At 45.8% G+C, this 11,724-nt stretch overlaps 1 protein-coding gene across 1 annotated transcript; it reads right to left on the bottom strand.

Moving 5' to 3' along the window:
* Nucleotides 1-1,634: 1,634 nt before the first annotated feature.
* C1QL3 (complement C1q like 3) lies at nt 1,635-7,123 on the bottom strand. The gene is made up of 2 exons (XM_030445674.1): nt 6,506-7,123; nt 1,635-1,814 (listed from the first exon to the last, which is right to left on the bottom strand). Exons 1-2 carry the CDS (start codon nt 7,091-7,093, stop codon nt 1,635-1,637), a joined length of 768 nt encoding a protein of 255 aa, XP_030301534.1. The 5' UTR covers nt 7,094-7,123.
* Between the last annotated feature and the right edge of the window lie 4,601 nt (nt 7,124-11,724).

The raw sequence follows: 11,724 nt of genomic DNA, 5'->3' as shown, positions 1-11,724 counted from the left end.
GTTTAGAATTAAATTTGAAAGTTTTAACCTGAGAGAAATAGACAGCCTGCCTGCCCCCCCCCCAAAAAAAATCCAAACAAGCAAACAAAACAAAACAAAGCATTAAAAAAACCCAAACCAAAATAAATAATAAATCTGTTTTCTGAATAAAAATATTCTGAGGACATTACAGGTATGACTGATTTTAAAGCATTTTTATAACTATGTAACTCATAATGCCTGTGTTTAGTTTCATTCAAGCTAATAATCCTTTATATGGATTAAACTTCTTTGAGACTTTATATATATATATTTATATATATACGAATGAGAAAAATAGGTTTAAATACACACTTTTTTTGCATGTAAATATCTGCTTCTTTCTTTGCATATGTGTTATCATTTTTGGTAATATGCTTATCTGTGTCCATTTCATAGGCACACCTTACTACAAACTGGTAACTACCTACCATGGCAAAGGTCTGTGTGACATTTTCTCACGTCAGATCTCCTATTCTTCCTTTGTGGGAATAATCCCACTAACTGCAATGAGACAAGACACCTAAGACAAGTAAGTTTTTGGCCCATTATATACCTATGAAATTCTAGTTGAACATCTGCAGTATGTTAAGTCATAACTATTTTATTAAAAATAGTACCCAAGTACAGACTAAGTGCTAAAAGACTAATGAAGACTAATGGCTGCAAAGAAAACACTCTACCTTAGTCTGAGGAAGTGGATGCTGGGCTTGCTAAGTATTTACACAACTAACCATCAAGAATAAGCCTGTAATATTGCCTAAATATATATTTACACATCTTTACAAATTAAAAGCCAAATCCTTTTTCCACTAACATCAGTAGGAGCCTTGCCATTCATTGGCCTTGGTCAGAAATTTGATCCAATAGAAATAGTTAGTCAACTGGTACAATTTCCAGGAAAAAAAGTGTTTCTTCTATCCTTTTTCTTTTAGAACTCAGCTAAGGGGAAGACAAAATTTAAACAACTACACTGGAGTGATTTTATGTTAAAAGTCTAATGTAAACCTACAAAGCAGGAACATTGAGTTAAGGCTTGAAGCTGATTAGTTCCTAGTCTTAAGTGGAAGGGTAAGATAAGAAAAGTACAAGGCAAACAATTCCTTTGGAGAGAGAGAGAAAGTGTATTTTGATTATGTCTTCTTTTATTGTAAAATCATTCCTCACCACACTATGAGTGGACTCCAAGCATCATTGTTAGCAAGTAAGTCACAAGAACCAAAGCTGAAGTATGGATAAAGCAGCAAGATCATAACACATCAAAGTATCATATACACCGAAGAATTAACTCAGCATCCTTAGGTGTGATTTTTGCTATAAAAATTTGATCTATGAAGGATTTTATTCACATGGACACTAACAATGAGGAAGTATTTGCTTTGGTGGTAGTGGATTGAACATCTGTTTAACTTGTTTTGTAATTTTTTTAACATAAGGTTTCTCTGTGTTGTACAGATGTGAATCAGGTAGCACTGACTTTTTTTTCCCCTCTTCTGAGGTGTTTGGTGGTTGCTCTCTGCTGGGGTGCTTGTTTCATTGACTTTTCCACGCAAATCCATTGCTTAGAAGATCAAGCTTCATTTTTGGGCTGGCTTGGTGGGTCTCTTTACTCATTATCAGTCAGCATAAATAATAAATCCAGAAAATGTGCTGTATTTGTTGTTGTTTCCTCCATGTGCTTTCCCTCCATCTAATTTGATGTAAACTTCATCTCCTGGCTCCAAATGAAGAACCACACTGTTACTGGCATAGTCGTAGTTCTGATCAGCATCCTGAGCAATCGCACTCGCTCGAACCTATATAAAATACATAATGAGTGGTTAAGAAAACTCAAGGGTTTTTTTCCTGCACAGTGAAATTAAAGCATAACCTCAATATTTTATTCAGCTTGTGTCAGGTGCCACTTTACATGTTGGGGAACATATACTGTAGGTTTTTTCCTATGGTTGTTGCTTACCTTCTACAACACAACATTGAAAGCTAAAGCAAAATAATCTGCTTCTTTCTGCTTTAATTCTGATTAATACACAACTTTTTGGACTCCTGTAAATGTTTGGAGCTTTTTAAAATGTATGCATAATAATAGCAGGAGTTTGGAGAACTGAATCTGGTTGTGTGCCAGTTCTACACTGGTGGAACATGTCAGCAGAACATTTGATTGACATTGGCGAGGATCCACAATAAGGCCCTATTGATAGCACGTTGGACTTTTTCCAGAGGTGATTTATTGTCATACTTCTAAAACTATAGTGCTGCAAAAATACATAAAGTACACACCCACCTACACACATGCACATGCCAATGCACACAAGCAAGTAAAGATCCTCGTCAGGGCTTAGGAAAAACTTATTGCTGTGTTTCAGTAAGCAGACATTTAATTTCTGTGTATTGAAAGAGAAGCACACTTGAAAAATCATTGGGGGAGTCACTAAGAGGTTGTGGAATTTACAAGTGATTTTTTCATTTGCAATTTTCACTTAAACATAAGTTTTTTTCTCATTTCTCCCTTTCTATACCACTACTGATTAAACTCGACAGTACCAGCAAACTGATGCTGTTTTCCAGCAATGCATAGTCTGTGGCATTTTAAGTCTACAAATCATTTTTATATAATTTGACCCCGTTTGGTAAAATATTTAAACTTAGGTGTATGGGATTTATTTCAGTGTAACACATCATCTGCTTGCTGCTTCTCTTGGTTATAGCATAGTTACAGAGCAGTAGGTGATTTAGTGGTATTGCAAACCTGAACTAAGTAATAATGCATGACTTGGTGTACTGCGTGTGGGATTTTTATCTGTTCAGAATTGAAAATACAGGCTATAAGTCACAATTTTCCATGGATTCCTTTCAAAGTTTAAATGATAAATTTCCAAATTAAATTTTCATGTGATATGAATTCACATTAGTATTGAAATGTTAAAAAGAAGGGGGTTATTTCACTATGCAGGATCTTACAGCATTATGCAGTTTAAAAATCACAGTAGGTGGGAAATCTTTATACATTCTGTAAGAAGAGTGAGAAAGGCTTAAAAGGCTCAAAGTGGTGTGACAGACTGCAAATTTAAACTGATACATGGCATTATGATAAAACACCCAGTATTTCATGACTTCATCTTGAATTGCCTGGTATTGTTTACAGAGGCAATATATTTTGCTAGTATTTAAGCAGTAATTATTCTAAGCACTGGGTATTTCCTCAGGATTAATGACTGTCAGGGTGGAGTTGAAGGCTCTGGGCCATTAACCCTGGAAATACTCTCCAAAAAAAAAGAATGGCCTGAGATGGTGTAAATGTAAAGGGTGAATGGACAGGACTGAAAAGTCTATAGATGAGGTAGAAAAAAATTCATAACTAGTATTTTGCATACTGGCAAACAAAATGGGTTGCAATTTTTTTTTCTAAATTTCTATTTATGACATACATATAAGGAAATGCTACTTGTTGATTTGTCTACAATGCTCTGTTTCCGTGGATGGTAAAGAATTCAAACTATATTAGTGACTGTGTTAAGGGAGTCAGCATATGGAGACTGACTACAAAGAGCAATAGATATGTCATTTTTTAATATACCACATAGCACATATCAGGTGAAAAAAAAATATTCTAGGTAATGAAAGGTTAGAAACCAAAGTGTATATCTTATTGCCCTCTGTATAGCGACAGATGTCTTGTAAACTCCAATGTGCTATTCTTACAGGTTTTACCTCCTTGTGTGTTTAGCCAGAAAAATGTCTTTTGAAAGCCTGAGAGAACAATCTGAAATGAATTATGTGTGTACTGCTACAAGAGGTTGAATGTATCTCAAAATTCAACCTTAAGAGACTATACATTTCATAAGCTGCATGACTGCTTACCTCATCTTTCATGAAGTTACTTTCAGGTTGCACACTCATACTAGCTAAGCTGTGTGATCTCAGCATTTTCCTCTTCTAGCTTTATAACCATTAAAGAAAGCAATGTGTTAACAGTTGAGACCTTGAAATTTCCCCTGTGCATTGCTTTTTTTTTTTTTTTTTTTTTTTTTTTTTTTTTTTTTTTTTTTGTCAGAAAACACTGAATTTTACGTTTTCTTAGCCCGACTCCATTAAAAGACTCATTTCTAAAATTTCTTTAGAAATCTAAATCTTTCTTACAAATAATACACAGTTAGCCACTGAGACATCACATCAGCATTTAGTGTTTCAAGTATAAAACCTAATCAAACGGAGACACAGCTGCATTAAAACTGTGCATCAATTTTAAATAGTTTGTATGTAGGTATTTACCTGAACACTGATCTTTGCATAAATATATACAAACATGTACACAGAACCTCTGCTCTTTTTTTTTTTCCCCCTTTGATTCATTGCGAGCTTAATTTGTCTCATGTCTGGTACTGAAAGTACTTACATTTTAGAAGGGTTAGACTTCAGGATCAATTTAATATCTGTAACTGATAACTTTTTAAAGAAGTATTGTTATGTACTTATTTTTCAGGGCTTGGGAAAATAAACATTTCAAAGCTTTCTAAATATGGTTCAAAAATAAATTAATGTTTCAATTGCAAGTCAAATTACATTCTCGCTGTAGGCAATATTCCCTTTGTATGAAGAAGCCAAAGTGAACATAGTACGATGTACTTTGCTTCATTAGTCCTGTTTTATCTGCCGAGATAGTACTTATGGGCAGGCATTTTCTAATATAATTAATTGCTGCTGATGTCCTCGTTATGCTCATTTCACAGTTCTTCTGAGGAGCCATAAACAAAAGGTTAAGTGGCATATCATGTTAATTTACCGGCCGCCGATGCTGCCATCTGCGCAGCGCACCCAGGGCCGCGGCGCGGCTCCCGGCTCCGTCGAGCTGCCGGTACCGGGCAAGGGAGGAGACCTGCCAACGGACGAGCCCCTCCGCGACCCGCGGGGCACGGCAGTAGCAAACAGCCCACTTTTCAGTCCTATGGGCACCGCCTGGAGCGGATCGATATCCCCAGCCCGCCACGACGGAGGATTAAAAGTCCGGGGAGAGCGGCAGCTCGGGGCTCACGGTGCCCGGCAGAGCCTGCCACCCGGTCCTGTAGCCCGCAGCACGGCGGGACAGCTCGGCAGTGAAGGACCTGTTGAGTGGCTGCCCCTCGTCCTCCCGCCGTACGGGGGGCCGGGGCAGCGGCGGGAGCACCGCCGGGCTCCCGGAGACACGGGAAAGCCCGGGCACACCGCCCTCCCCCCGGGCACCCACATCAGGAGGGATGCAGAATGTCCCGGCGGTATTGCTAAGCGCTGTCATAATTAGAGCCACCGTCTGTGTGTCTGTTAGCTACCTATAGAAGTAGTGCAAAATCGCGATGAACTCCCCCGGGGCAATGTCACAGGCACAGCCGCCAGGAGCCCGGTGGCCGCTCTTATCCTAATTAAAATGGATGATTCCTCTGTCTTTCATACGGTAGCATCGCAACATCTTCGTTTATTTTATTTCCCCCTCACGCGGGGGCTGCCGGCAGACCCCGTGCCGTGCCTGTGCTTACCCCCACCGCCCGATCCTTCGACCAGGGCTGCCGCGCTCACTCCGCTACCAGCTGTCCCTGGCCGAGGGAAACCTCGATCCCTGCCGGGGGCTGAGGCTGACAGCACCGTCCTGTGCCCTGGCTGCTTTCCCGCCCCACGTTTCACCTTTCCCCAGGCAGGACCACCCTCTCCTGAGCTCACTCTCCGCCCCCTGCTCCCCTAGCTTCCCGGGGAGATTTCTATCGCTGGAGGAACGGTCGTCCCCGTCCCGGGCTCCACTCTTCCCATGGGGGCAGCGCTGCCTACGCGACCTCCCAAATCCCAGGCGGTCTGAGGGCAGCACTGCGCGGCCGAGGGAACCGGTGCCGGCCAGGTGCCGATCCACCCGCGGGCCGGCGGGGACAGCGGGTTGGGAGCGGGCGGCACCGGTACGACTCTCAGGGAAAGGAGTGCGTCGAGTCCGCATTCAACGGGGGCGGCCTCGGCTCTGCGCGCTACCCCCGGCCACTCAGGGCTTCTCGGCCACCCGAGGATGAGAGGGAAAGCGCACAGCGCCTCGGCCCGCCGGGTCCCCGTCGGCTGAGGAGCGGCAGGGTCCTACTCCCCTCAGCTTCCCGGAGGGCTCGCCCGGTCCGCACACCGCCCGGGCTCCGGCCACCCTCACCCCGCCCCGCGCCGCCTCCAGTCGCCGTCTGCCTCCCTCTCCCCACCCGCCGCTCGCTTCCCGCCCTTCCCGCTCCGCCCGCTATCCTGACGACACCCGCTCTCCTCTGGAGTCCGGCTCCGCCTGGGCGTCTGTCCTCAAGGCACCCGTTCCCTCTGCGAGTCCAGTTCCCCCTGGCACCCGCGCCCCTCCCGGCGCCTGCCCCCCTTAAGGAGTCCCTCTTCCCCCGAGCCCTCAGGCAGCCCTACTCCCCCCGGCACCCAGCTCCCCCGAAGAAGCCCAGCTGTCCCCGGGCACCCGCTGCCTTCACGGCGCCCTCTGCCCTGACGTCCCCACCTGGTTGTTCTTGCAGAGGTCGGCCCACATGCTGGTGCCGTCGCCGCCCCTCATGAGCACATGGTAGGTGAAGAAGTAGATGCCGGGGATGGAGCAGGTGAACTTGCCGGTGGTGGGATCGTAGTGGTTGCCCAGGTTGGTGACCACGTCGTCGAACTTGAGCACCTCGTAGCCCTCGTGCTGCCGCTTAAGGCCGGCGTAGAAGGCGATTTTGGGGACGGTGCTGTAGGTGGCGGCGCTGATGGCCCCCGCCGCGTTCAGCCCCGGCGCCCCGGGGGGCCCCGGCAGGCCTTGCCGCCCCGGCTCGCCCTTCTCACCCGGCGGCCCCACCGGGCCGGGCGGCCCCGGTTCTCCCGGCGGGCCGCGGGGCCCCGCTTTGCCCGGCCGGCCGGCCTCCCCCTTGGGCCCCTGGATGAAGGTGGGCAGGGACTGCATGAGGCCGCGGTCGGGCGTGGCCGCCGTGCTGGGCGCCTTGGTGCCGCCGTAGGGGTCGCAGACCATGCGGCAGGTGCCCAGCATCTCGTAGTGCGCCGAGGTGCCGGCCGAGCTGACCAGCACCGGGATGAGGATGACCAGCAGCAGCACCATCACCACCCCCAGCGCGCCGGCCGCTATCAGCCGCCGCCTGCTGCCCACCAGCCGGCTCAGCGCAGGGCGATCCTCTTGCCTGCTTTTGGACAAAATCTTGATGGTTGGTCGGGGACCTCCTCAGAGCCGAAAAAACGCCGAGCCCGCCCGAGCTCGGCTCCCCTGGGGCTTGGCTGCCCTCCCGCTGCCGGTGGCGACGGGGGCTCCGGCGGGTCGCGGCGCTCGGATGCGGCCGCTGCAAGCGCCGGGCAGGAGGGAGGGAGAGAGGGCGAGGGAGCGCTGCCGCCGCGCCCCGGCCGCCCGCACTTTTATGCTCCCGCTGGCGATCGACTTTTTTTTTTTTGCAGGCTGTGCCAGTCCGAGTCAACTTTCCCTGGAACTTGCCTTTCTTCTCGCGATCGCCCCGCTCGCCTCCTCGCTTTTTTTTTTTTTTTTTTTTTTTTTTTTTTTTTTTTTTTCCCCTCTCTTCGAGACCACAGTCCTCAGCGGGGACGCGCCTCCCGGCCGCCCCGCCGCTGCCCCGCTGCCCGCCGCCGAGAGCCGCGCCGCGCCGGAGCCGGAGGGAGAGCGGGATCCTGCCCGGGTGCCACCTGCCAGGAGAGGAGGAGGCTGACGAGCGCGCTGGAGCAATTTATAGGCACCCAAAAGCGCAGGGGAAAGGGGAGCTGCTTTGGCATCTCATTCCAGCATCTGCTCTGCTCTTCCCACTCACAGAGAGTTTGGCATTACTCTGGCAGTGTGGGAAATATTTTTTTTTCCCCCTCTCTCCCTCCCTCACCCCTCCCGCAAACGGATGAACAGCGAAATCGTGAGCTTCACTCACTAGCTGCATCTTGCGATGACAGCCCTTTCTGGAGCAGAACTAAAGGAAGAGATGTGTTTTGCAGCCTCTGGGTACCCTTCAGGTCACCGATCGAGAATTAAAAGGTCAATCCACCTCCAGCTTAACACTTCCCGGAGGCCACCCTGCCATCCTAGTGTTTTCTGGGAAATACTGCTTTAAGTGTAGGGATGCTTTACATTTACCAATTGTCCAATTGGAAGTTATTTGAAAATATACCTCCCACCTCGCAAGGTAATAGAGATTAGCATCTCTCACCATTTCGGATTTCCCTCTTCCCCCTTACCCACCCCACTTCCCTCCCCCAGCCCCGATTGCAACCATAAAGGCAGTGAAGGAAACTGTTCCTTCAGTGAATTAAAACTGACATACCCATCACTGGCTGCTGTGTTTCCCAGTGTTAAGCCAGCCACCGACTTGCTGACAAACTGAAATCGAGGGAAAGAGTTCTGTTTTCTTTAAAAGCCAAAGGAAAGTGTAGGGTGTATACTGATCAACAGATGCATGGACCTGAGAAAAAGGTCTCTCTGGAGTAATTCGTGGGCAGCAAAGCATTTTGCTAAGTGTTGGATTGGTATGTTTGTTTTTTGTTTTGTTTAATTTCTTTTTTTCCTTTTTTTGGGGGGGTGGGTGGGGTGGGTGGGTGGTGGTGTTTGTTTTAGTGTGAAAGGTTTCTCCTCCCAGAAAGGTGGTAGACATCTCTGTGACTGAGTGGGAAGGTGAATGTGCAATTTTAGTGGCATTTCTCTCAAGAAAATATGAAGGAACTTGTCCTGCTTACAGATATACAAGGTACACAAAGAGCTGTTTAAATAAACAAACAGAATTGATTCCTAAATCATACTTCTGTATTCAGGAGCAATAGACGTCAATCAAACGAGGGTGACATTTGCTTGTCAATACAGGGATGATGGCTGGAAAGACTGTGACTTATTACAGCAAGGCAAGAATTGGAAATGAGCAACAGCAGCAAATAGGACACCAACCAAATAATACCATCTCCAGTGATGATCAGAGGACTGTGGGCTGTGATCTTGTCTTGGATTTTAACAGCACAAATCCCCTCACCTGTTCTCTTCTTTCTTTTCTGTTCCACGGCACAATAAGGTCAAACAAGCAGGCAGTGAGAAACAAAGATTCATTGATTCTTCCTTTTCAGGAGAAATGTCAGCAGCTCCTTTTGCTCTTCCTGAGAGACTCAAAGGCAGTGAGTGTGTCCATGCGGTGTAGAGATGGGCCAGCCCAGCTCCTTATCTTCCAAAAAAACTCCTGATAAAGCTTACATTTCCCACACTTGTAAATATCCTCCCTCCCTTTCTCCCCCCTTTCTTTCCTCCAATGCTCTGTTTTAAAAAAATTCTTTATCTAGCACTGACATAAGTTAACCAGTTCCCTTAGCAAAGGGCTTCCCCTCAAGACTCAGAAAGGCAGTTGAACACACTTGGAGGGTTATGCTTTATCTCATCGCTCTCTTCACCCCATAGAAAAGGGTTTGCTCTTTTGTCTAGGCAGGAAAAAAAGAAAAGATGTGCCAAGATTGATGGGTCTGTTTCAGCCTGTAGCTGGGCACTTGAGGCATTATATTTAGTCATCCCTAACCCAGGCGGTTTTCATGACATCAGGAATAAGTCTCCATTGCAATGGCCATGCTACACATTGGGAAAACAGAAGATCTCTTGCCTTCAACTGGACACAAACATGTTGCGGTCTGTCAAACCACAGTGATGCTTGGTGAGACACTGGAACAGGTTGTCCAGGGAAATTGTGGTTGGAAATGTTCAAGGCTAGGATGGATGGGGCTTTGAGCAACCTTATTTAGTGAGAGGTGTCCCTGACCGTGACAAGGGGATTGGAACTCCAATATCTTTAACCCAAGCTATTGTCTGATTCTATGTCCCTGTGATTCTGTGACTTACTGGCACTAAGCACACCCTTAGGTCCTTACTCCAGCTATAAGCCTAATTTTTAAAGCAAGATCCTACCATACCAACCACGTTGACCTTCTTAATAGAAAAGAATGAACCAAGAGTGCTCATTCACTCTAGATTCCTGCAGATTTTCTCCCCAGGAAGACTGCCACAAAAATCACAGCATGAATAAGCAGAATAGAGAGAATGGGGCAAGCAGTGGTGTTGGGTTGTCAGTGGAGTTTGTCTGTTAGGTAGGAATGTAGTCTGGGATCTTTATTGTCAAACCAGTTACCAGATTGTCCTTAGTTCCCAAAGAAAAAAAATTGCTAAGGAAAGTAAGAATCAGAAACCAAAAGGCTCAGATATTAAGCACCAGAGGTACCAGTATTCTGGAGCAAAGGAAATACAGGAAACTCTTTTTGCCATGGGGCCTTTGTTTTCCTGAAGTAATACCTCAAAGCACTAATTTGCCTTAATTAAGGGTTGCATAGCATTTATGTTACAATATTTATCTCCTCTCCATTCTAAAAGCTAACAGATGAGATTGACAGACCAATCTTAATATAACCATTGTACCTATGAGTTGCTGCCAGTCTTAATGAGTTAAATTTCTTTGTATTTTCAAAGCCCTCTTTTAGGCTTGCTCCTGTTTTTCAGCCTGTTTGCTTCCCTCCCCCTTCTTTGAGCCTTCAAATGTTCAGACCCACAGCTGCTGTTCAAGCTATATCCCCTGCAGCTTCTGCCATTTGAAACAGCCTTCTTGCAGCTCTTTTTCTTACTGACTAATTAGTTAATGTTCATACAGAGCCTTAAAGATGTACAGCATAACATGCAGGGGCCATTTTATGCGTGTGCTGCTGCCTCAGCACTACGATGAGGAAAAACTGGGAAAAGCTGTGTAAAAACATATCTGTTGTCCTACAGGAGAACATGTTCTGCAGTCACCAGGCACAAAATGGATCCTTACACCTGCAGTGCTGAATTCAAAGGGTGAGCCCAGGAAAAAAAAACAACATGAAAAAGGGCAACCATTTACCAGCTACAACAAGCAGGAGTCATGGGAAAAGGCATACGCCAAGTAAAGCAGTATTCAGATACTGTGCCAAGTTCCATACTGCTTCGCTCACTTCTATAATTTGCTTATGTTTTAACTAGTTTTTAATTATTAGTTTAGAGAAACATTTTGAATTTCAGACACCATGAAAATAAAGGCTTTGCTACAATGTACCTTTGTAAACATTAGTTTAACTGTATATAAATGTATAGCATTTCAACCTGGCATGGTCACGGAAGGACATGCACAGGACAGGCAAGTGAGTTCAATGCTACAAAATAAAATAATATTGGAAATGGGGTGAAACTATTCATGTTAGTACAGATGGCTTAAAGGTACTACGGCAATACAGTGGTGACACACTTGCTTCTAGTCCAAACTATTCCTGGTGTCCTCTTTCAGTTTGGTTCACCCAGTTTGCTAAAATCTTAGGGCTGGCTCTAAGTCTGTCTGCAGGGTATTCTCTGTTATTCAGGGTGTGATTGGAAATATTATAGATGGTCACACAGTTAATAATGCCCCTTGATAGCATCAGGAAGATTGGCCTCTGATCCGGAAAGTGGACTGGAGAATGATCAAAAGAAAACATGCCTGGCCTTGAAAAGGTTACAACCACTTCCCAAATCCAAATGAGAAGGGAATTCAGGGAGGGCTATCACTGAAGTGCTCAACGGTGCTTAACACAGAGAATTTGTAAATAAATTTAACTTTTTTTTTTTTTTTTAGTTTTAATCTGAAAAGATGATTCAAACATGAATGGTTACTGGAGGGCTGAGGAGAATTAAAATGGAAACATCTGTAACCTGGCCATGTATATCCTGTTTTG

This window comes from Calypte anna, chromosome 2 (genome assembly GCF_003957555.1).
Source record: "Calypte anna isolate BGI_N300 chromosome 2, bCalAnn1_v1.p, whole genome shotgun sequence".
Taxonomy (NCBI): domain Eukaryota; kingdom Metazoa; phylum Chordata; class Aves; order Apodiformes; family Trochilidae; genus Calypte; species Calypte anna.
This window is presented reverse-complemented; position numbering and strand designations above follow the sequence as displayed.